The following is a 24,762-nucleotide window of genomic DNA, read 5'->3' on the forward strand; positions in this document are numbered from 1 at the left end:
TCGCACAGTGTGTGTCAGCGACACAGTAGTGTATCAGTGACTGCTTCATACAAGAAGTTGTTTGGATATTTACATCATTTCATTCACACAACATCTTCAATGATAACATAACAGAGTCTGAATGAAGCTCAGGTGTTGATGCTGCTCACTGATTGGACGCTTGGTTTCAGCTCTGCTCTCAGTCTTTCCTGCACAGGTGAAGGTAGAAAGTGTGACTGGATCTATAGACTGGAAACAGAGAAACATGCTGAACATTTGAAGCTTTGCAGCAGAAATGTTCATGTTACAAATACAGCAGAGCTGATCTGGGATCAGTGTGTTCACACCTGCAGCTACAACAAGGTTTCATGTCTCCACACGTCAGCATGTGAACTTTACTCTGACTCAGTCTGAGCAGTCAGACGCAGATTTTTAAAGTTAACACATCAGCACACACAGAGCTGAGCCCCTCCCACCTGTGCTGAGTTTCAGGTGGAGCCCCGCCTCCTTCCAGGAAGCAGCTCACCTGTGTGTCCGTGTTTAGTGTCCAGGTGTGGAGTGGAGCTTGTTGTTGGTGTGTGAAGAAACTGTAAGTTTGCTTTGTTTCCTCCTTTAACAGTTTGTCTTTAGGAACTTTACTGTTTGTTCAGCTCATGTTTGATTTCTTCACACAACAAACTGTGTGTGTTTGTATTTCCGGTCTCTCCATTAAAGTCAGTGTGTAATGTTCTCCTGGCTAACATCAGCTGTGTGCAGCTTAGTTCAGCACAAATCTGCCGCTCCATAGTTCACGGTAACGGACTCACAGCTGGACCAACGAGGCCGAGTGTGTCCGCCACTCTGAGCTACGTTCGTGTTTGTGTACTTGTAGTTTGTACTTTGTGAGTTCACTCAGAGCCCACAGAGGACGCAGCGTACGTGATGACGTCACAGCCCTTTACCTCCTTTACTGTCACTGTGATTAATATTTACACACGAGACACCTGCAGAGCTCTGACGCTAAGCTAGCCACACAGCATGCTAACACTAAGCTAACGCTAAGCTAACACTAAGCTAACGCTAAGCTAACACTAAGCTAACGCTAAGCTAGCCAAGAACCCAGAGTAATGTTAAAGCTGAGTAAACACTGACCCCAGACCAGCACCGTGATAAAGTGAGCTGCTGCTGCTGAACCTGAACAGGTAACAAAGTGATGAGCAGTCAGGCTGCAGGTTTCTACCTGTTCATGTTTCTACAGTAGAATCACTTTGAAGTGTCTATGGAAGAAATATAGTATCATCAGAATTCAACTGTTTTTAGACATTGAATTTATAACACTGAATTTTTATCCTCCAAATTTCCCTGCAAAAATATTCACCTGCAAAAGTGATGAACTTGAATGACCCAAGCAATCAGCAGATCGAGTTGAGCGGCTCTCAGCTGCAGTTGCTGACATCATCCAACCGAACTGCTGCTGTGATGAATCAGAATACAAGGTTTACTTTAGAAAGACTACAGCAAGTGTCTTGCTCACTGAATAATTTCATCTTGCATAATCTGAAACAAACACATAAAGACAGAAACAATTTATAAATTAACATTTGATAAAATCTAAGAATTAATCATTTATTAGATACCAATTTGAGTACGTCTACCATAAAAGCGCAGTGACATTCAGTCAAGATGGTCTGGCATGCTACAACTTTATAGTAGTTTAATTCTGGGTACACGTATACATGCCCATCTTGTACATGTTTTTTTAATATTATTATTATTATTATTATTATTATTATCATCCTACCCAATTACATGTTTCTTTTAATCGGAGTATGCTGTTTTTATGACTTTACAATATCATTTACATTGTGTTCCTTACATTTTCCCTAATTGTATTTTATATTAATCCTATATTTCCATTTTAATATTTCTAATGTTTGCCTTGTTTTCAAAACTGCCTCTGCAGACAGGCAGGGGAGGCGTGGAAATTGTCTTTGAGTTAGTCAAACGTTTTCCTTAGTTTGAGTAGATGATAAAATAAAATAAAAATAAATGGGATTTTAAGTAGGACTAGGCGTTCTGTAATGATCCCTATTTAGGAGAAAAACTTAATCACTCACCTTTAAACAGCTCTCTTTTAGGGGAGACACTATTGGCTAATGGTGTCATGTGATCAAACAGAGTAATTTAATTGGCTGAGAGCCGCTCGACTCGATCTAGTGCTGATTGCTCTGGCTTGGGTCATTCAAGTTCATCACTTTTGCAGTTGAATTTTTGCAGGTGAAATTTTTGCAGGGAAATTTGGAGGATAAAAATTTTGTGTTATAAATTCAATGTCTAAAAATAGTTGAATTCTGATGATACTATATTTCTTCCATAAGTGTCTTTGTGCTGTTTCATCTTTGATTTGTGTTCATAAACACTCAGAGAAAGATCACGTGACCTCATCAGGATCTGTGTTGGTGTGTGGGGCTGTACCTCAGCTTTAGATTGTTACATGCTCATTTGTTCATTTTACACAGTAACATGAAAGTAATGTTATGAGGAGTAATGAAGTAACGTACTCCATTACTTTTAATAATTGTTCTGTGTAATATGTGTGATAATAACTTTTTTGAGTAATGACCAACACTGATCACAACAAAGAGGAAATGCCTCCAACATGCACAAACATTTGACCCACAACATGCAGTTAATGTGCACAAATGTCTTTGATATGCTGCTCAGTGATGGTGGTGACTGTCAAAGCAGAGCTACTGAGAATCAATAAGTAATATCAATGATGGAATCAGAATCACTAAATTCTTATCATCCCTGTCAGTATCATACATGTGCTGTATAATGTGATAAATGTAGAGGTGCTGGCTGTTCTCTCAGTCTGCTGTTTAGCTGTAAAGGACGCCTCCCTGCCTTTGTCTCATTCATGACCTTTAATAGTCTCTTCTAACATGCAGAGATCTGTATGATCTGTTTCATAGAGTCTAACCAGCCTGTACAGGTAACAACAACAGTCACTGCATCACTGACACACAAACTTCATCTCTGTCAATAAAAACATTCATACATAGAATAAAAACACATCAGTGGATCATTGCTGGAGCTGCCTGGACTTCAGTCTTTAGGATCTCAACCAACAGCATCGACATGCTGCTCCAGATGTTTGTGCTCCAGATGTTTGTGCCCCAGGTGTCTGTGCTCCAGATGTTGGTGTTCCTGGTGTCTGTGCTCCAGGTGTCTGTGCTCCAGGTGTCTGTGCTCCAGGTGTCTGTGCTCCAGGTGTTTGTCCTCCAGGTGTCTGTGCTCCAGATGTCTGTGCTCCAGGTGTCTGTGCTCCAGGTGTCTGTGCTCCAGGTGTCTGTGCTCCAGGTGTCTGTGCTCCAGGTGTCTGTGCTCCAGATGTCTGTGCTCCAGATGTCTGTGCTCCAGATGTCTGTGCTCCAGGTGTCTGTGCTCCAGGTGTCTGTGCTCCAGATGTCTGTGCTCCAGGTGTCTGTGCTCCAGGTGTCTGTGCTCCAGGTGTCTGTGCTCCAGATGTCTGTGCTCCAGATGTCTGTGCTCCAGATGTCTGTGCTCCAGGTGTCTGTGCTCCAGATGTCTGTGCTCCAGATGTCTGTGCTCCAGGTGTCTGTGCTCCAGATGTCTGTGCTCCAGGTGTCTGTGCTCCAGATGTCTGTGCTCCAGGTGTCTGTGCTCCAGGTGTCTGTGCTCCAGGTGTCTGTGCTCCAGGTGTCTGTGCTCCTGGTGTCTGTGCTCCAGGTGTCTGTGCTCCAGGTGTCTGTGCTCCAGGTGTCTGTGCTCCAGGTGTCTGTGCTCCAGGTGTCTGTACTCCAGATGTTTGTGCTCCAGGTGTCTGTGCTCCAGATGTCTGTGCTCCAGGTGTCTGTGCTCCAGGTGTCTGTGCTCCAGATGTCTGTGCTCCAGATGTCTGTGCTCCACATGTCTTTGCTCCAGGTGTCTGTGCTCCAGATGTTTGTGCTCCAGGTGTCTGTGCTCCACATGTCTTTGCTCCTGGTGAACAGGCTCTCAGTTTCCTCCTTGAAATAAGTGTTTATATTGTTGTTATATTGTTGACCCACTATTGATCATGTGACTCATCACATGATCAATGTTGAGCGTCTCTTTCTGTCTCAGGTTTAAATATCTGGGACTCTCCACCGTTTGGTTTTAGAGCTGAAGAAGCTTCTTGGATGAAACGTCTTCCAGAAACTTAAAGACGTCTCTTTTCTCTCCAAGCTCCTTAGATCACATGACCTGGATGACTGAACCTACAGACATATTGACCTGGTTTCTAGGTTACATGACAGGTCAGAGGTCAGCGACTGTAACTCAGTTACTCCTGTTAATGTGAACTCACTGAGTGTTTGTGGTTTACCTCTCAGACTGACTGAAGATGATGATGGAGGAAGAGGAGGACAGAGCAGAGTCTGCAGGGTCCAGCTGTCCGTCTGTGAGGAGTGACCGGTCCAAAGGTCAACAACCAGACTTCAGTGCTGAACCTGGACCAACGAGGTCAGAGAGCTGAACCCACTGAGTAACAGAAATAATTCTACACTGACATTATAATCAGTGTTGATTCTGGTTGATTGTCTGACTGTGTTTGTGAGCTGAGAGGAAAATGAAAATGAGTTTGTAACAAAACTCAGTTTTGTCCAGTTTTCCTGTAAAAAGCTGAACTCTAATCTAAGAGGACTGTTACTGACAGGAAACAGCTGCATTATCTGCAGTCTGTGTGATCACAGCTGCTTCAATCATGTTTGTGTCTGCAGAGGTCAGAGGTCACAGTCTGCAGGGTCCAGCTGTCCGTCTGTGAGGAGTGACTGGTCCAAAGGCGACGTTCCAAACTTCAGTGGTGAACCTGGACCAACGAGGTCAGAGAGCTGTGATGACTCCTTTACATGTTTGTGTTTCTTGGATAAATATGACCTGAAACATCCTCAGATTGTTACAAAGATTCATTAAAAAGAAAACAATGAAAGAGAAAAGATCCAAATGTTAGACTTGGTCATTTGCTGTTTGAGGACAGTGATGCTCATATCTGTGGGGAAAGTGTGACCTGAGTGGGTTCATGTTTGTCTTTAAAGAACAGAGCTGCTCTGATTCTCTTTGTGTCTGATCTGTTAAACAGTCTGAGAGGTCACACAGAGACCCAGCAGCTAAAGCCTGGATCATACTGGCTGCTGTTAATGAGACTCCATCAGGACAACACTGAACCACAGTGGTGTGGATGTAGTGGATAAATCCCACCATACTGATGCTCAGATTTAATCACAGGGAACAAACCAGATGTTACCTTCAGATTGTGACCTTTGGAGTGGACGATGCAGATTTCAATAAAGAATAAATGTTGTTGTTTTTCAGCTGTGAAAAAAGAATCTAATTTTCTGAACTTAAGAATTTATGATGCTGGAAAAAACATGGAGACTATAACACAACATTTCCACTGTATTCATAGAATGAATGTAAAACTGTCAGACATTCATTAAATATGCAAAATGTCTACAGAAACATCAGAGGCTCAGATGTGAAGCACTCGGTGATTTTGATCAAATGACTCATCAGTTATTGATCTGTACTACACTGATCTACCACGTTAATAAAGCTGGTGTTCTGGTGGTGGAGGGAGACCTCGGATCATGTTCTGGTTTTGGAGCAGTGATCTGCTGATGGTTCAGTTTAATGAGCTTCTTCAAAATCATCCCTGACATCACCACTGAAAGGACGTTCATAAACTTAGTAAAAATGACCCATATTTTCACAGTCTGAGAGTTTAAAACTTGGCAAACCTGATTCAGATGAAGTTATTTGAGCAGAAACTCCTGGATCTTTATCCTGTGTTGATCTAATTCTTCATGGTTCCTCCACAGAGTGGAGCAGCAGAGCTCAGAGGTTCCTAGTGGTCAGTCTGCCCAGCAGCATCAAACACAGCTGGACTCCATATTTAAGGTCTGTACATGTACAACAACTACTGTTACATCTGTTCTGTTCACAGTCATCTCCATGCTGCTCTTTGTAGACCAGTGGATTGTCAGTGTGTCCAACATGGATCTGATGTTTGGCTCCATGATTTCAGTCTGATTGGCTCATTCATAAATATTCTGTTCCAGCTGCTGGAGGACAACATCATCACTTTTGTGAAGAACGAGCTGAAGAAGATCCAGAAGATTCTGAGTCCAGGTTACACAGAATGCTTAGAGAGTAAGAGAAGCAGCAGCAGAGAGGCATTTGTGAAGATCACAGTGCACTTCCTGAGGAGAATGAAGCTGGAGGAGCTGGCTGACCGTCTGCAGAGCAGTAAGAAGATTTCTGTAAAGATTTAAAGTTTTGGATAAATGAACATTTTCCAGAGATGGAAGATGGAGCAACATGTTTTAAAGATTAGTTCTTTTTGGAATTGAGTGTTTATTTTTCTTCTCATTCAGAAGTTCAAGCTGCTGTTTGTCATCGTAACCTTAAATCTGCTCTGAAGAAGAAGTTCCACTGTGTGTTTGAGGGGATCGCTAAAGCAGGAAACCCAACCCTTCTGAATCAGATCTACACAGAGCTCTACATGACAGAGGGAGGGACTGCAGAGGTCAATGATGAACATGAGGTCAGACAGATTGAAACAGCATCCAGGAAACCACACAGACCAGAAACAACAATCAGACAAGAAGACATCTTTAAAGCCTCACCTGGAAAAGACGAACCAATCAGAACAGTGCTGACAAAGGGAGTGGCTGGCATTGGGAAAACAGTCTTAACACAGAAATACACCCTCGACTGGGCTGAAGACAAAGCCAACCAGGACATCCAGTTCATGTTTCCATTCACTTTCAGAGAGCTGAATGTGCTGAAAGAGGAAAAGTTCAGCTTGGTGGAACTTGTTCATCACTTCTTTACTGAAACCAAAGAAGCAGGAATCTGCAGCTTTGAAGACTTCCAGGTTGTGTTCATCTTTGATGGTCTGGATGAGTGTCGACTTCCTCTGGACTTCCACAAAACTACAATCCTAACTGACCCTAGAAAGTCCACCTCAGTGGATGTGCTGCTGATAAACCTCATCAGGGGGAAACTGCTTCCCTCTGCTCGCCTCTGGATAACCACACGACCTGCAGCAGCCAATCAGATCCCTCCTGACTGTCTTGGCATGGTGACAGAGGTCAGAGGGTTCACTGACCCACAGAAGGAGGAGTACTTCAGGAAGAGATTCAGAGATGAGGAGCAGGCCAGCAGGATCATCTCCCACATCAAGACATCACGAAGCCTCCACATCATGTGCCACATCCCAGTCTTCTGCTGGATCACTGCTACAGTTCTGGAGGATGTGCTGGAAACCAGAGAGGGAGGACAGCTGCCCAACACCCTGACTGAGATGTACATCCACTTCCTGGTGGTTCAGGCCAAAGTGAAGAAGGTCAAGTATGATGGAGGAGCTGAGACAGATCCACACTGGAGTCCAGAGAGCAGGAAGATGATGGAGTCTCTGGGAAAACTGGCTTTTGATCAGCTGCAGAAAGGAAACCTGATCTTCTATGAATCAGACCTGACAGAGTGTGGCATCGATATCAGAGCAGCCTCAGTGTACTCAGGAGTGTTCACACAGATCTTTAAAGAGGAGAGAGGACTGTACCAGGACAAGGTGTTCTGCTTCATCCATCTGAGTGTTCAGGAGTTTCTGGCTGCTCTTCATGTCCATCTGACCTTCATCAACTCTGGACTCAATCTGCTGGAAGAACAAAAAACAACATCCAAGTGGTCTAAATTATTTAACAAACCAAACCTACAATCTCTCCACCAGAGTGCTGTGGACAAGGCCTTACAGAGTCCAAATGGACACCTGGACTTGTTCCTCCGCTTCCTCCTGGGTCTTTCCCTGCAGACCAATCAGAGTCTCCTACGAGGTCTGCTGACACAGACAGGAAGTAGCTCACACACCAATCAGGAAACAGTCAAGTATATCAAGGAGAAGCTCAGTAAGAATCTGTCTGCAGAGAAAAGCATCAATCTGATCCACTGTCTGAATGAACTGAATGATCGTTCTCTAGTGGAGGAGATCCAACAGTCCCTGAGATCAGGACGTCTCTCCACAGATGAACTGTCTCCTGCTCAGTGGTCAGCTCTGGTCTTCATCTTACTGTCATCAGAAAAAGATCTGGATGTGTTTGACCTGAAGAAATACTCTGCTTCAGAGGAGGCTCTTCTGAGGCTGCTGCCAGTGGTCAAAGCCTCCAACAAAGCTCTGTGAGTAAACATGAACTCATCGCTTCATTCTTAAAATCATGGCAAAAAAATCAGAGGTGCTCAGTTCAAAGATCACTGCCTTTTTAAGAAAATTTCAAAAATAGTCACTTAGTCAAATATGATACTTTAAATATTTCACTCCAGCAGGACATGTCAGCATTTCTGAAATATTTTTGTCTTTAACTCGAATCAAAGCACAATCCAGATCCAGCCAATAAGAACATGAGCTCTGATCCTTCAGCCCCTCTGACAGGTTTATTATCCTCAAGTTGTTCACTTGTCTCCAACAACCAGGAGTTTAACTCTGTTTTTTTTAAAGGAAATACTTGAGCTACCAGACTGCACCTACATCTTTTTCAGATGTTCTTATTTTAAGGTCTGGTTTGTGTCTCATCTTTATTGCAATCCCCAATGTCTCTCTGTTTTTCAAATATAAATCTGTTATCTTGGTGTGGCCAGAACAACATGGTGAACCCAAAATACAGACAAAGGTGAAGGAACTGAATATTACTAGACGTGAAGGCTTTATTTATACACCTGGCTACACCCAAAGGCAGAAACCAGAGTCTAGTGGGAAACCACAGCCGCTCACACAGACCATGACAGCAGCATGACAGCCCCCCCCCCCCCCCCCAAAGCATTCTCTTCCACTTGGCATCATTTACCTCCCCCTTCTCCAATTTCGGATGTGTCCACCTTTACAATGATAACTGTGATCAGGGTGAACCAAAAAGGTGCCGTGGTGAACAGATACTTCAGTTTGGTGAATGCAGTTTCAGCTTTGGGGGACCAGATGCATGCTGAGACTTGAGTGGTGCAGCTACCTGACTATAGTTGCAAATGAACCGTCTATAAAAATTTGCTATTCCCAAAACCCATTGGAGATGCTTCTGGGATCTACAATGGGTACAAGGGGTAGGTCACTCTGTGAAAGCTTTCACTTTTGCCAGATCCGTCTTCACCTGCCCCCATGCCAAAATGTAACTGAAAAAAGTTATTGATGAGGAATGGAATTCACCCTTTTCTGCTTTGACATAAGGTTTATTCTCCAGCAAACGTTGGAAAAATAGCATGGACATGAGACTGATGTTCCTCGCAGGTTTTGGGAAAAATGAGAATATCATCCAGATACACCAATACGAACCTGTCAAGGAAGTCCCGGAGGACATCATTAATTAATCTTGAAACATTGCGGGAGCATTAGTTAACCCAGGCGGCATGACCAAATACTCGTAGTCCCCAATGGCATGTTTAAAACGGTGTTCCACTTGTCTCCCTGATTGATCTGGAAAAAGTGGTAAGCGTTGAGGAGGTGGGGTTTTGTAAACCCTGTGGCGCTGTGAAATGGCCTGAAAGCAGAGCTAATGAGGTAATAGGTACTTATTCTTGATGGTAATATCACTGAGGCCCCTGAAGTAAATGCATGGCCAGAGAGAGCCATCCTTTTTCCCCACAAAAAATAAGTTCCAACTTGAGATGACAATCGTTGCATTATGCCTGCACCGAGGGATTCCTTAATGTACTTTTCCATAGCCGCACACTCAGGTCTAGACAGGTTATACAGCCAGCTAGAAGGCCGGGTGGAGCCAGAGAGTAGTTCTATGGTGCAGTCATGTGGTCTGTGAGGTGGCAGTGAAAGCGCTTTACTTTTGCTAAATACTTCCTGAAGATCATGACATTTGGTGGGCACAGAGGAGAGATCTAAAACAGTCTCAGTGTTGGTTGATGGTTCCACAGGTTCCGGTGGACGGGCGGAAACAAGGCAATTTGAACGACAGAACAGACTCTAACTGATTACCCTCTGACCTGACCAGTCTAAGTGTGGGTTATGTAATTCTAGGAAACCCGAGTATGAGTGGTTTGTGAGGTGCATGAAAAGCAAAAAAGGTAAGTGTTTTCTTGTGATTGCCAGGGGTGACAGGCTCTGTGCGGTGAGTTATGTCAGGGGACACTCGGTTAGTTAATGACTTAGTGGGAGTTGGCGGATTAAGGGCGCATAGAGGGTTGTTTAACGCTTGCTAATGTCTCGCTAACTCAGACTCCATGAGGTTCTGATTGAACAAGAGCCTGAAAGGTCTGGTTAACTAGCACAGAGACTTGGAGTTGCAATCTGGGTTTTTTTTTGTTTGTGTGAGTATCCTCCACCCTTATTGCCAAACTTACCAGTGGGCAGACCCTGGTGTGGAATCGAAAACAGACAGGTTCATCGCGAGAAGCAAGCTGATCTTTCATGGTTTGATTTAATGACTGAAAAAAATACAGCGGACGGTGGTTAGCACTGTTGCCGCACAGCAAGAAGGTCCTGAGCAAAAGTCTTTACAAACTCAACCAGGAAATCATCATGCGAGCAGAAAGAAAGAGGATGAGCAGATAGGTAAGCAAGAGAAACCCGCCAGCGTCCCAGGTTTCCAGAGAAGGTTCAGGTTCCAGGTACCTGAAATGGGATGTAATTCAAATCAATTTTATTTATATAGCGCCAAATCACAACAACAGTCGCCTCAATGCACTTTATATTGTACAGTAGATCGTACAGTAATACAGTACATACAGAGAAAAATCCAACAATCATATGACCCCCTATGAGCAAGAACTTTGGCGACAGTGGGAAAGGAAAAACTCCCTTTTAACAGGAAGAAATGTTTGGTGTCAAAGTCAAAGCACAGATCCATCCAGTCTCTGTATTTCAGCTTATTTCCTTTATACACACATTTAACAGGAACAGTTTCAGACAGCTAGTGTTTACCTGACATTACCTGCGTACCTCACAGTTTGCAGGTAATGGGCATAATAATTACTGAACAGAGATGTCCTGCTGTGAACTTTGTTGCTGTGGATCTAAAATGTAAAAATACATCTGAGAAGATTTCTAATCATGATTTTATGAGCCCCCACAGTTTGATTCTGTTCATCTGGACGTAGCGTTCTCAGCGGGAGAAACGTTTTGTCACTCATCAAGGTGACTTCTTCAGGCTCAGCTGACTGCAGCTTTCCCCAATCTTATAAAAAGTACATCTACATAATGACTGAAACCTAATGACCAAGGAACTGACCTCCCAGCCTATTGTTCCTTCAGTGGCCTGGTTTCAGTCATAATGCAAATGTTCTTTTTATATGGTTGGAAACCTGCAGTCAGCTGAGACTGAAGAAGTCACCTGGATGAGTGACGAAACTTTTCTCCCACTGAAAGCGCTACGTCCAGATGAACAGAATCAACTTTTGGGATTTACTAACCTGGATGATTGAGCATGCATCAAGACGAGTTTTTATGAGGTTTACAGTTTCTTATAATTTCTAAACCAGAAGGTGGAGGAGATGGAGCTCATGATAACTGGCTACTGCCCTTCAGCGTGCTTTATGAAATCATCCAATCAAAATAAAGTTGGCCTTTAGGGAGAGAGGGGCTTTAAAGGGGAATGAGCCAAAGCAGCTTTTAGACAGAAAATGAAACGAGAGTCTGCACCAAGTCCAGGATGTGATACATTATTTATAACTACATTTACAGTAAAACACATATTAGAATTAATAAAGTGACCAGCAGTACTGTAGTAACTGTAATACTGCAGTACTCACAGGCCTGTGCCAGCACACACTGAACTACTGTCACTAAATTAAGCTGCTCTTCACTGGTTTCCATTTACATACATTGGAATAATTGTTTAATTTGAAATATTTTTCTTCTGTTACACTTAAATTCTTGAACTTTTTTTATTTAATTGTGCATTGTAGTGTACTCATTTGTACACATTTGATTACTTAGGTTCAACATATAAAGAGATTTTATTTGATAATAAATATTATTGTTTTGTTTATTCTTGTTATTTTTTCCAGGCTGAGCAGCTGTAACCTGTCAGAGAGAGGCTGTACAGATTTGTTGTCAGTGGTCAACTCCCAGTCCTGTAGTCTGAGAGAGCTGGACCTGAGCACCAAGAGCCTGAATGATTCAGCAGTAAAGCTTCTGTCAGCCAAACTGAATATTCTGAGGTCTGACCGATTTGTATTCTTCTTTTTCTTTTGTTTGTTTGTTTGTTTGTTTGTTTGTTTTTAACTGAGAAAATAAATCCAGCAATTTAAACAGTAAAGGTTAACTTGATCAATTTACTGTTGTTTCGTACCACATCTGCTCAGCATAAAACAACAAGGATTCTTAAAATATAAGATTAGTTATTGCACCCTGATTACACTTTAACATCAGTCTTTGTTCATGTTTTCATTTTCAGACTCAACGTCTGTGAACTTTTAGCGGAAAACTGTGAAGCTGTGTCCTCAATGCTCAGCTCTCAGTCCTCTACTCTGACAGAGCTGGACCTGAGTATCAAAAATGTGCAGGATTCAGGAGTGAAGTTTCTGTCTGCTGGACTACAAAGTTTAAACTGTAAACTAAATACTCTGAGGTCAGATCAATTGACATTTGTTTTTTAAACTGAACCAATTAAACATTTTATTCAAGGCTTCCAGTTCCGGCGCTCGTGGGGAGGGCAACCTAGTAAGAGAGCTCTCGACCAAAACTTATTAAAACTGCCCCAAGTAAATTAATACACTAAGTGTATTAAGGGGCGATCGTGGCTCAAGAGTTGGGAGTTTGCTTTGTAATCGGAAGGTTGCCGGTTCGGACAGTCTCGGTCGTTGTGTCCTTGCGCAAGACACTTCACCTACTGCCTACTGGTGTTGGCCAGAAGGGCCGATGACGCGATATGGCAGCCTCGCTTCTGTCAGTCTGCCCCAGGGCAGCTGTGGCTACAACTCTAGTTTGCCTCCACCAGTGTGTGAATGTGTGTGTGTGAATGGGTGGATGACTGGGTGTGTAAAGCGCTTTGGGGTCCCTAGGCGGGACTAGTAAAAGCGCTATACAAATACAGGCCATTTAGCATTTAAGTGCACTTAAAGAGGAAAAAGATCCAATAGAAATATTGTGCTCAGATTTGAGACCTTATGGGACAATCACAACCTGACAAAATACAACTTTCATAGATACTTACAGCTGGGATCATATATTGATCATGAATGCAAACTGTCCGAGTTCAATGATGCTTAGTCACATTTTTTCCTCATCCTGAAAAATGCCACAACCATGATCCCTACTAAATCTTTTCACTTGATCTCACTATTACTTGGTTGTTGTTTTTTTGGTTTCTTTGGTTTTTTACATTTACTTCTATTATGATTGCTTGTTTATTTACTTATTTGTTCACCATGATTGCAGCATGGGCAACCCCCCAGTTTGTGTTTATAGTTCCATGTAATGTGTTCTATATATCTCCTTCGGCAGAGCATGCGAGCAACTCTCCTAGTAATAGCTAGTGGAGGTTAATATGCACCCGCTGATCACTTTGTTTATCATTTGCTCTCCTGGACTTAATCTAAAACCTGGGAGAACTTTGTTCCCATGTTATTCATATACTGCTATGCAGATGGTTTTTTCCTGTCCAGTCCAAATAAAGATATATTAAAAAAAAACCCATTTTATTCAAGTTCATCCACATGATGTTGTATCTTAGTATGTTAAGGTTTCATCAAAAATAAAAAGATGGCATGTAATATAATAACAAACTTTACATAAGTATTATAGATTATCTTTTATTTTTCAGACTAGGTGGCTGTAACCTGTCAGAGAGAAGCTGTGAAGCTCTGTGCTCAGTCCTTAGTGCCCAGTCCTCCAGTCTGAGAGAGCTGGACCTGAGTAACTGTGACCTGCAGGATTCAGGAGTGAAGCTTCTGTCTGGTGGACTAAAGAGTTCACAGTGTGCAGTGGAAACTCTCAGGTCAGGATTCAAACTTTAACACATATGATCATTTAAAATGTGAATTATATTATTGATTGACTTATGTATAGAGCTTTTAGCTGAACTTATATTTATATTTGAGTGGATTATTAGACTCTGAATTACTGTGTAAAATTTGTCACAGTCATATGTTTGTTTATTTTTAAACAAAATTCATGTACTTGCCATTTTACATAAATTTGGCTAATTTTCCACAATATATACATTTGATTTCGTTAGGAACAAACTGTACAAATTACATATTTTGCTGGATATTGGGTATCAATGAAATTATTATGTCTTTAATGACACCACATTTCCATGTGTAGGAGGTTACTGGTGGTATTGTTTCAGTGTTTGAGTTTTCCTTGCAAAGAAACATCTGGAATTTAACAATACATGTTTTAAAGCTGTTTTCTCCAAAGGGATTTGTATTAGTGATGGTAAATTTGAATATTTTTACCGAATCAAGTTTAAATGAGTCACTCGCCAAAATGAACCAGGTTTTTTAAGTCATTTGAGTCAATGAGTCAGTTGCCCAGAGAGTGCCAAAAATGTACTTTTTCACTCAAACTTAATTTGTTTTTATTTTCATGTAAATCCTACTGCTACGATGAGTGATTGAAAAATAAAAACAACTATTTTATAGAGCAGAAAAGAATAAGATTTCTAAATTGGACATTTATTTTGTTTATTTTATTAGTATTTCCTCAAATGTGTTAAATATATATTTTCTCATCTAAATAATTTAGTCAAATAGTGACTTTCAGATTATTTTACTTACATTACTGCAGCAGCAAATTGCGAGTCAGACACTGTTTTTTTAACAGTGGTGGAACTGAGTTCATATATTTTTCCTTTAGTCTACTTATCATCTTTGCACAAAAACAAAGTGTAGACTGAATGTTATGTTGCATCAGTCAGACTATCAGGCTTCATCTCAGATGAAGGAGTGACTCTTCCATGGTAACAAACTGTGAGTTTCAGCAGCTGAGAGGCGGGAGGGAAGGGTGAGTGAGTGGTCTTGATGCATTCTCAATCTAGACTAGAAAGAGGGGCACTGCTCTTGCGGCAACCAGCAGGTTGTCTCTCTCTGTCAGTGTTTTAACTTATTTTATTTCATTCTTTTATTTCTTTATATATATTTTTTTTGCCTGAGGAAATCCTATAGCATCGGCTTGTGCTTTGTGGAACTTCTTTTAACAAAGAGTAAGGGTTTTTTATTTCACATGGTTTTATTGGCAATCCTGACGGTTGTTTGGAGTCATTGCTACTCACGGGAGTTTCTTCTGGATCTTCGGTGGAAAGGCCCGTCTCTGGACTCTTCTCACCCTCCAGTGTTTCCCAGCTATATATTATCCAGTAACGACAGGGGCACTTTTGTCTTTAACAGAGTCAAAGCAAGGAAGCGGGGTAAGAAGGGAGGCCTATGTCAGCGATTGTAAATATGATACAATCGTATTTCTTTACCATCAATAATCCTGGCTAATGTGCAGTCTCTGAGGAGTAAATTGGATGAACTGCATTTGAATGTCGCACATTTGCGTGACTACAGGGATACATGTCTAATGGCATTCACAGAGACTTGGCTCAAGGACTCTGACCCTGATTGTTCTCTGGAACTAAATGGCTTCGGGTTTCCCATACGTTTGGATCGAGACCCCAGAGCTACCCAGAAATCTCAAGGAGGAGGGGTGTGTTTGTATATAAATCAGAAATGGTGTAAAAACGTGACCGTTCATAGACAAGTGTGTCTGCCTGACATTGAGCTCCTCTCTGTGTCTTTGAGGGCATTTTATCTGCCGAGGGAATTCCCACAGATCAACGTCATCGTCGTTTACATCCATCCTAAAGCGAATCCTAAGAATGCGACTGACACCATCTCTAACGTCATCCACTCACTACAATCTCTCTCTCCTGAGTCTCCTGATATTGTTCTTGGGGACTTTAATCGCTGCGACTTGAAGGAAACACCGAGCAGTTTTTATCAGTATGTGAACTGTCCCACACGCTTCAATAAGACTCTGGATCTATGTTACGGTTCCATAAAATGTGTGTATACATCTGTGGCTGGCCCCGCCCTCGGATCACAACACGGTGCATTTTCTGCCAGTTTACAAGACTGTACTGAGAAGAGAGAAAGTGAGGAAACAGTGCACAAAGGTTTGGAGTGACGACGCCTCTTTAGCCCTGCAGGGCTGCTTTGACTGTACAGACTGGTCGGTGTTTACAGAATCATGTAGAGACATTAATGAACTCACTGACGTTGTCTGCAGCTATATCTCCTTTTGCAGAGACATGATTATTCCTTCAAAGGTTGTGCATTTTTTCCCTAATAACAAACCATGGTCTTCAAAAGCTCTTATGAGGCTGATTCATGAAAGGAAAAAAGCTTTTATTGAAGGGAATGTCTTGAAAGTCAGAGAAATTAGGAAGGAGATCAGATCAGAAATTAAAAAAGCCAAAATAAAATACAAGGATAAGGTAGAGGCGGAGATGGGTAGCGATGACTTAAGGTTTGCCTGGGCAGGCATGAAACACATGACTGGCCACTGTTACAGTGACTGTAATAAGATAAGTCTCCCTGGTTTTAGTTCAGACTCTCAGTTAGCCAATGAGCTGAATAGATTTTATTTGAGATTTAATGATAATAATAATTCAAGGAATACGCTTGATTCCTTAATAGAGAGCACCAGAGCCCCCCAGCTTTGTTCTTTGATGAAAGAAGGGTGAGAAATCTTTTTAAAATGAGTAAGAGTAACAAAAGTCCAGGTCCTGATAATATATGTGGCCAGGTGCTTAGAACATGTGCTGAGCAATTATGCAGTATTTTTTATTACATCTTTCTTTTATCTCTTCAGCAACAGAAGGTTCCAGAGGAAAAAATCAATTATTTCTCCAGTTGCTAAGACCACAAAACCTACATCATTACATGATTTTAGGCCTGTCGCTTTAAAATCCTTAGTGATGAAGTCCTTTGAAAACCTTGTGAGGAAGGAGATCCTGCAGCAAGTAGAGAAGTTTATAGACCCACTACAATTTGCATACAGGCCTCGTAGAGGTGTTGATGATGCAGTGGTCACTCTGTTGAACTTCCTTTATCGGCATCTTGATGGCGCCAAAGCTCATGCTCGGCTCTTATTTATTGATTTTTCTTCAGCTTTTAATTCTATCCAGCCACATCTTTTAGTTGATAAACTTCTTAACCAGTTTAAACTTGATCTTAATCTTGTTGGTTGGATTTTAGACTTTTTAACTGACAGATCTCAGTGTGTGAGAGTAAACGGTTGTTTTTCCAAACAGCTGAACTCTTCTGCTGGCTCACCACAAGGTTGTTGTCTCTCTCCTCTACTGTATATTTTGTACACTAATGACTGTCGCAGTACACAGGCCAACAGGCATTTCATTAAATATGCAGATGACACAGTCATTGTAAGCCTCCTTCATGGTGAAGAGGATTCCCATGGGCCTGTTGGGGATGAGTTTGTTTCGTGGTGTGATCAGTCCTTCTTAATGATCAACACCTTGAAAACCAGGACATGGTTATTGACTTCAGGAAGTCATCCCCCCATCCTGCACTAACAGTGGTAAATGTGCAGCCATTGAACTAGTGGACAGTTATAAGTATTTGGGGGTTGTTCTTGATAAGACTCTGTCCTTTGAGTCACATCTTGCTGCTACAGTGAAAAAGGTTGTACAAAGACTTTTTAATGAGGTTGAGAGGTTTCAATGTTTCATCTGAAATGATGACTCTTTTTTACAAAAGTTTCATTGAATCTGTTTTAACTTTCTGTATCATTGCTTGGTACGGTAATATGTCCCTGAATAATAAGACCAGACTTAACAACCTGGTTAAAGTGGCTGGTAAGAGGTCTCAGGTCCAGCTTGTGGACTTTTATAACAGGCAGGTGCTGAGGAAGGCGACCTCTGTCCTGTTGTGCTCAGATCATCCTCTCTTTAATGATTTTCAACTGCTTCCATCAGGTCGTCGTTATAAAGTGCCTGCAGTGAAGACAAAGAGACATAGATTGTCTTTTGTACCTACTGTTGTTGCCATTGCACATTGTACTTTTTTAATGAAAAATCTAGGTTGTTTTCTCAGGCTTATATTATATTATATTATTTTGGAGTGAGTATGTGATGTGTTGGTTGTCTGTTTGATTGTTTGTACGGAAATACTGCAAATCAATTTCCCGTTAGGGACAATATAGTTAACAATAACCAATAATCATCCAGGTAAGTAAATCTCCAAAAGTTGGTTCTGTTCATCTGGACGTAGCATTTTGTGGGAGAAACGTTTCATCATCATCCAGGTGACTTCTTCAATCTCGGCTGACTGCAGGTTTCAATCTTATAAACAGTACATTTGCATAATGACTGAAACCAGCCCACTGAAGGAACAATGGGCTGGGAGCTCAGTTCCTTAATCATAATTATGCAAATTCTCATGACCATTGATCAACAACAACTGATCAAGGCCCACTGATCAACAACAACTGATCAAGGCCCACTGATCAAAGCCCACTGATCAATGGCCATGAGAACCATTCACAGAGAGTTGGGGAATGGCTGCAATCACAGCATTTTAATCATGATTTTAAAGGCTGTAGATTGGAGCCATTGCTCTAACAGTGTACAAATGTAACAGGGCTTGGTGCTGATGCTAACAGTGCTAGCTGCTTCAGCCTTTATTTACACATTATAAGCACATTTAGCTTATTTTAAACAGTATATAAAACAGCTAGTACTGCTGGGACTTTATATTTTCACAAGCTAACATGAGCCAATCAGTGAGACGTCTAGCCATGACAGTTGTATGTTGCTGTGAGAAGAGTTGGGCTACATACAGTGATGCTAGTGTTAGCCATGTTAGCTTCTGTGTTTTTATAGTTTACACTTCTTGTTTATTGTTAGCTGCTCTGTTTAGTTGCTTTAGGGTTTCTTAGTTTACTTTTCCTGCATTATTTTGGTAGTTATTGTGCTTGGTGTCATAAGTTCAGTTTGACTTCCTCCCCTGATTGTCTACATTAGTTTCAGCTGTCGAAGGTTTTATTGAGTGTTTTCTATTTCTTCCATTTGAACAATAGTGGTGCATTCTATGCTTGTAGCTGCTGTGTGCTAATATCTTCTGTCAAACAAGATGGCGCCTGTGTTTGGCTTTTCCGCCGCTGCAGCTCGCTGGAGGCAACAATGTAGTTTTTCACTGTCGTCAATCATTTTTTGTAATGTCATTTTTGCTCTTTTGAGTTCTGACTTAATTTCTGCTGCTTTAAATTATGATTGGGAGATACTGTTAACCCTTTAAGGCCGGTCAGAGCGGGAACGCTCAGTTTTGCATAACTACTTTTAAATGCCTGTAGATCGGCAACCACATAAGCTAGTGAAAGCATGTGAAACCGGAGTTGTACTTACATCTTATGCATCCAGCTTATCCTAGGTCACCGTTTCCTTCCACACATAGCTTTGCAAAAGTTGCATGAAAACCACTTGCAGCAACAAAAAAGTAATATTCCAGAAACACACTTTGCCAATCCGATCAGCTGTTCATAGCACTTCGTACGTTGGAATAGATGTCAGTCCGAACTATCATATGTCCGCCATTACCTGCCCGAAACCTGAAGTGACGTCATTTTTGCTTAAATTCTAGTTGTTTGTTTTTTTTACCTTCAAGGCCTTATAACACACTACACTGGTGTTTTCAAAAGTCATGTTTGAGTTGATGCTTTTCTGTATAGTTTCTGGATGCTTAGAACTCAAATTACACAGTTGGAAATAGTTTATTTTGATGCACTGCAGTTTTTCTTGCAAATTTGCATTATAATATTTATTTTAGTTTTTCATGCAGTATATACAATCTGGTGTATCTCAAAAACACAACTATGGATACACTCAAATTACATTTCCTGTGGTTGGAAACTATTTTGTGCAACTTTTTTAGTTCTTCAGTTTTGAGGGATAAACCTCTTAAATTTCTCTAACTACAAATATATGTAAAAATACAAAACAATTTTCATTTTTTTCTAGTTTATTGCACTTTTTGCTGTATATGTAGTTACTATGGACTGAATGCATACATATTATTAAAATTTGGGCTATAACGGTTGTATTGATGTATAGCAACTTGAACTGCTCCCCAAAATGGCACTACAGCAGTGGTTCCCAAACTTTTTTTATGCTGGTCCCCCCTTTGTTTTACACGAAAAACGTTCACGCCCCCCCACGTGTGAACAGCATGCACACGCACTAACACATCCTCCAACCACACACTCCCATATTTTGCTCCATTGCGGTTTATTTCACACTTCAAACATTTAGTAAACAATTACGCAAATACAAGTAACCTGCAATAAATTACAGGTAGTAAGAAAATAAACTACTAACTCTTTTACGCTACGTCCACACCTACACGGGTATTTTTGAAAACGCAGCTGTTTCATCCAAACAGCGTTTCAAATCTCCAAAAACTGAGATTTTTTAAAACTCCTTTTTTGCGGACGAGGAATACAGAGTTCATCTGGCAACGTCAAAGGTATGTGCCTTTTTTCACGTCACGCTGTGCGCCACGTTGTTGTTTACATGATATGAAGTGCAGAATGGCAAATAGAGACAAAATACTGTTAATCTGAGTATCTGCAGGTTTTACACGCAGTTACTGTCCCTCCATTTACAAAGGCGTCACAGGTAGTTGTTTTTTCTTCTGTAATAATAATCAATATTGCTATCAATACATTTTCAAAAAATGCCTCTCTGTGGAAATTGGTTCAAAAACATAAACAGCTGTGGGATCCTGTTTGTCTGTGATTTGAACCGGGGGAAATAATCGTGGCGTTCTTATGTTATTTGTATCCTGCTGTAACTTTACTGTATAAAGCGCAAACATCTCCAACATGTCAGGAGTAGTTAGTCATTACAACAAGTGTTTGTGAACTAAAAATCAAGAATGTGGGATCCTGTTTGTCCGTGATTTAAACAGCCCAGCGCTGCTCCCGACGCAGGGAAAACTAATCTGCAGGGAGACCTACCTCGGCACTTGTGCAGGTGAAGCCAAAGGGAAGATTTGCTTCATCATATTTTCTAGTCTTTGGTTTAGAATGAAGTTGGTTTGGAAACATATTCAGCGATGCTTCATCTCCTTCTTTGCGTTTCTGTGAGCTTATCTAAAGATAAGCTCTGGCGGACTTGGTTCTATGGTAGGTCTTAAAGGGTTTAACATCAAAGATTCAGTGGAGAGCTACTGTAACAGCTGAACAGAAAAACTCTTCCTCCCCTGGTGTGCTACTCTTCACAACCCGCAGGACTTCCACCCTCAAGAGATGGAAAAGGGGAACGAGGGCCGATGTCCAGGTGAAACTGAGAAGGTACCAGAGGCTAGCATCTTGGCTGTGGGGAGAATCCTGGTGCCTGCGGCCACTTCCTCTCCTGACATTTAGTTAATATGTTACGCCGGTCCTGGGCTCTGTGGCTCAAAAGCAGTTTCTCACGGTGTGTCCGTCAAACGTTCACTGTTTTTATTGATAACAGCTATGTCTGCTCATCGATCATTGCTTCTCCCAGCTCTGGAGTTGCCGCCCTGCCCAGCAGGTCCACAGGGGTGCATTGGTTTTTATTTCAAGTGCCGCTGCAGTCAGCTGTTGATTTTGCAGATCGACCGTCATCAACTCGGTTGGCCCTGCTTAACGTTCGCTCCATAACAAACAAATCATTTATTCTAAGCGATCTCTTTATCAAAGAGTCTCTAGATTTTATGTGTCTGACTGAGACGTGGCAGCAAAATAAGGATTATGTCCAATGTTCCCTCTAATGTTTCATGTGTCTGAGCGAACACACAAACTCCCTGAGCGGTCCCTTGGATCACTGGATCACGTTGTCATTAACATGGCTTCATTCCACATCAACCAAAACACCGGTGTCGGCACATAAGGACACTGTCATAGCCTGTCAACCACGTTGATTAGCTGCGTATATACACGAATGTGAATCATTGGCTGGACTATGGGATAAGGCGACATCGTTCTAATCCCATACGGGAGCAGCCAGTCACTGACTAACACTGCAAAACAGAATTATTAACGTATTTATTTTAATTTCAATTCAGGTTAGATATCTTTTTGTGCGCAATGCAGATTTTCTGTGTGCAGAGAGCGTGTCAGCGGATTGCGCACACGCACAGCTTAGAGGGAATATTGATTATGTCCACTTGAATGAAATCTGCCCGACTGGCTGCTCCGTCATCTGAACTCCACATCTTTTAGGACGTGGTGGAGGACTCGCTGTTGTTCACCAGGACAGATTCACATGCAGTCTGATGACCTCGGACTCCTTTTCTGCATTTGAGTCACAGATGATGGTCAGTTCTCTAAAAACCATTTATTAAGTGTGCCATTGAATAGTTATGTAACCGCAAGGGTGTATGCTTGGTGGAAAACTCCATATCCCACAATTCATAGCACGCCTCTACCGACTCAAACAATGGCTGCCACCACTTTGTTTAATATATTGCTTTTATTACTGTTTCTAGGTCACAAAATAAACTTTTAAGATATTTTCAGGCGAGAATGTAGGTGTGTAAACGTCAAATATCTGCTCGTTTTGTCAAAACATCCCATATTAGCAACTTATGATGTTGCTGCTAGCGCGGCTAAGTAGCTAGCGCGGCTAAGTAGCTAGCGCGGCTAGCGTCTCTTCGCTAAAAAGCACCCGGGCTTGGCTTACAGTGAGGCGGCTGACACTCGTTTCACCACCCGATCGCTCGCCAAGAGACTGTTTCTTAGCTGGACTTATTAATTCATTTATTAATTTTAGTAACGGTATAAACAGTGAAAGGTGGTTGTCCAGATGCTGGTCGATGTGGGAAAAATAACTGAGTTGTTTGGTGGTGGCTAACGCGGAGCTCCAACAAAGGGCAGCTAGCCCTGACAGAAAGGACATGCGGGAAAAGAGACATACGAGGCGGCGAGGCGGCCGCCGATCGACCGGTGGTGGCTGACGCGGAGCTCAATCGTGGATAAGGGAAACCGAAGGCAGGAGCGTGAGGTGAACTGAATTTCAGGTAAGAAGTTATGAGCTGCACTCTATTTGGGTCAGATATAAACCAGTTTAGGTGTAGTTTATTTGTAGCACGACGGAGTTTCTATACAGCTGTGTGCGCGCTAAGTTACTGATGTTGAACTTTATGACAGCCTCTCCTGTCATTCTCTCGCTTGTTGAAACTTCAGTCATGAAACTGATCAATGATCGGCTTTTCTCTCTTGTTTGTTTATCGCGCTAAACAACAGCAGCACGTTTAAGGTTGATCAGCTGTTGTTAGAATTCCTTTGATTTTAATTTCTAGTATCAGCTGATGTTTGCTGGAGCCACAGCTGAAAAAAAGGGCTGGTCCAAGTTTTTATTAAGTAACGCGTTACAGTAACTACGTTATTATTGTGGTAACGAGCACGGTAACTAGTTATTATGCCAAAATCAGGAACGCGTTAGTCGTTACTGGGATTTAGATAGGGTCGTTACTCGTTACTTCGTGTGGTGGCTATCGCGGACCTTCCACAGATTCTGTAACATTAGCAAGTGGTGGAGGCAGCAGGTGGATGAGGGAAAGGGGACGCAGAAGGAAAAGAGACCCGAGGCGGCCGCCGGTCCAAGTGTGAACTGAACTTCAGGTAAGAAGTTATGACCTGCAGTCTATCTGGGTCAGATATAAACCAAGTTTAGGTGGAGTTTATTTTCGTTGTGCTGACTTTTTCCGTACTGCGTACTAGCTAGCATGACGGAGTTTCTATACAGCTGGGTGGGTGCTATGAAGTTAATGATGTTGAACTTTATTTTGTTCATAAGTTATTAGAGTTGCCAACCGTCCCGTCTGGTATTCAGAGAAAATATTACGCATTTCTTATTGAGGTGAAAACGAACAGTTTGTCCCGTAATTCGGCTACATTGAAAAAGGCACAAAGCTGGAGTTATTCTGTGTCTTTGCTGCACAGCTGACTCTTCTTCTTTCATTCTCCCCCCTCCCTCTCCCGTTTCTACTTCAATCATGAAAACTGATCAATGATCAGCTGATCGGCTCTCTTGTTTGTTTATCGCCCACTTTGCGCCAGAAAGAAGAAACCAGCCGATGTCGCGTTAAACAACAGCAGCACGTTTAAGCTTGATCAGCTGTTGTTAGAATTTATTTAATATTAATTTCTAGTATCAGCTGATGTTTGCTGGAGCCACAGCTGTAAAGCTGCTGGTCATGATGTCGGTTTGGTTATCTGGTGAGAGGGAAACATGAAGATGAAACCAGGAGATGTCCTTACTGAATCATCAGAGCTGAACAGGTGATGGAGAAACAGGTTTACCTTTTAGGTGACATGGATGAGTTGAAGTTATGAACTGTTTCTGAGAGACAAATAACCCCAGGATCCTTTTTTAGGTAGCTGACAGCTGGTAACTGTGCAGGTGCGGATCTAGCAAAGTTTTGCCACGGGGGCCAGGTAGGGCATTAACAGGGAGAGGGGGGCACAAAGAAATACTTTTCTTTCTTATTCTCATTTAAAATGTCTCACTTTTAAAAAATAATTATCTGAATCTTACAACAAACGATTGATAGATTGGTGCATATATACCATCAAAACAGTCAACATCACTGTCACAACAGTGTTTGTTTTCATTCAAAGGCTTTATGATTTTTCCTATAATGGTGGGCCGGTCTCTAGTCAAAACGCCCGGGCCAATTTTTTGTCCCAGCCCAGCCCTGTATGCAGCTCATCTGCAGTCTGGTGTTACCTACATCTTCCTATTCAGAAGGCAGAATTTCTGAGTTCTGAGTACAATCAAAGCACCACGACTGCAG

General features: G+C 41.8%; 2 protein-coding genes across 8 annotated transcripts in view; both read left to right on the plus strand.

Annotated features, from left to right (window-relative positions):
• The window catches only part of LOC146490533 (protein NLRC3-like), a 133,633-nt gene that overhangs the window by 86,507 nt on the left and 22,364 nt on the right, over positions 1-24,762 (plus strand). For 3 of the 7 annotated variants that reach the window (XM_085153070.1, XM_085153067.1, XM_085153068.1), the window contains 8 exons: positions 4,335-4,464; positions 4,722-4,823; positions 5,820-5,898; positions 6,060-6,246; positions 6,375-8,175; positions 12,004-12,156; positions 12,393-12,566; positions 13,761-13,934. In XM_085153070.1, coding sequence (XP_085009196.1) covers positions 4,346-4,464; positions 4,722-4,823; positions 5,820-5,898; positions 6,060-6,246; positions 6,375-8,175; positions 12,004-12,156; positions 12,393-12,566; positions 13,761-13,934 — 2,789 coding nt within the window. In that variant the 5' untranslated portion in view covers positions 4,335-4,345. Of the gene's footprint in view, positions 1-453; positions 569-4,188; positions 4,465-4,721; positions 4,824-5,819; positions 5,899-6,059; positions 6,247-6,374; positions 8,176-12,003; positions 12,157-12,392; positions 12,567-13,760; positions 13,935-15,327; positions 16,260-24,762 lie in introns of those variants that run through there. The other 4 variants (XM_085153069.1, XM_085153072.1, XM_085153066.1 and 1 more) reach the window with 4 other exon arrangements.
• On the plus strand, positions 564-4,182 carry LOC146490537 (uncharacterized). Its single transcript, XM_085153095.1, has 2 exons — positions 564-1,178; positions 1,262-4,182. The coding sequence occupies exon 2, from the start codon at positions 3,100-3,102 to the stop codon at positions 3,997-3,999; it is 900 nt and encodes a 299-aa protein (XP_085009221.1). The 5' UTR covers positions 564-1,178; positions 1,262-3,099; the 3' UTR covers positions 4,000-4,182.

Source organism: Neolamprologus multifasciatus, unplaced genomic scaffold (assembly GCF_963576455.1).
Source record: "Neolamprologus multifasciatus unplaced genomic scaffold, fNeoMul1.2 chr03_unloc_1, whole genome shotgun sequence".
In the NCBI taxonomy this organism is placed as follows: domain Eukaryota; kingdom Metazoa; phylum Chordata; class Actinopteri; order Cichliformes; family Cichlidae; genus Neolamprologus; species Neolamprologus multifasciatus.

Bases quoted from the DNA above. Each gene is read 5' to 3' on its own strand.
- LOC146490537 (XM_085153095.1), top strand. From the start codon at position 3,100: ATGCTGCTCCAGATGTTTGTGCTCCAGATGTTTGTGCCCCAGGTGTCT.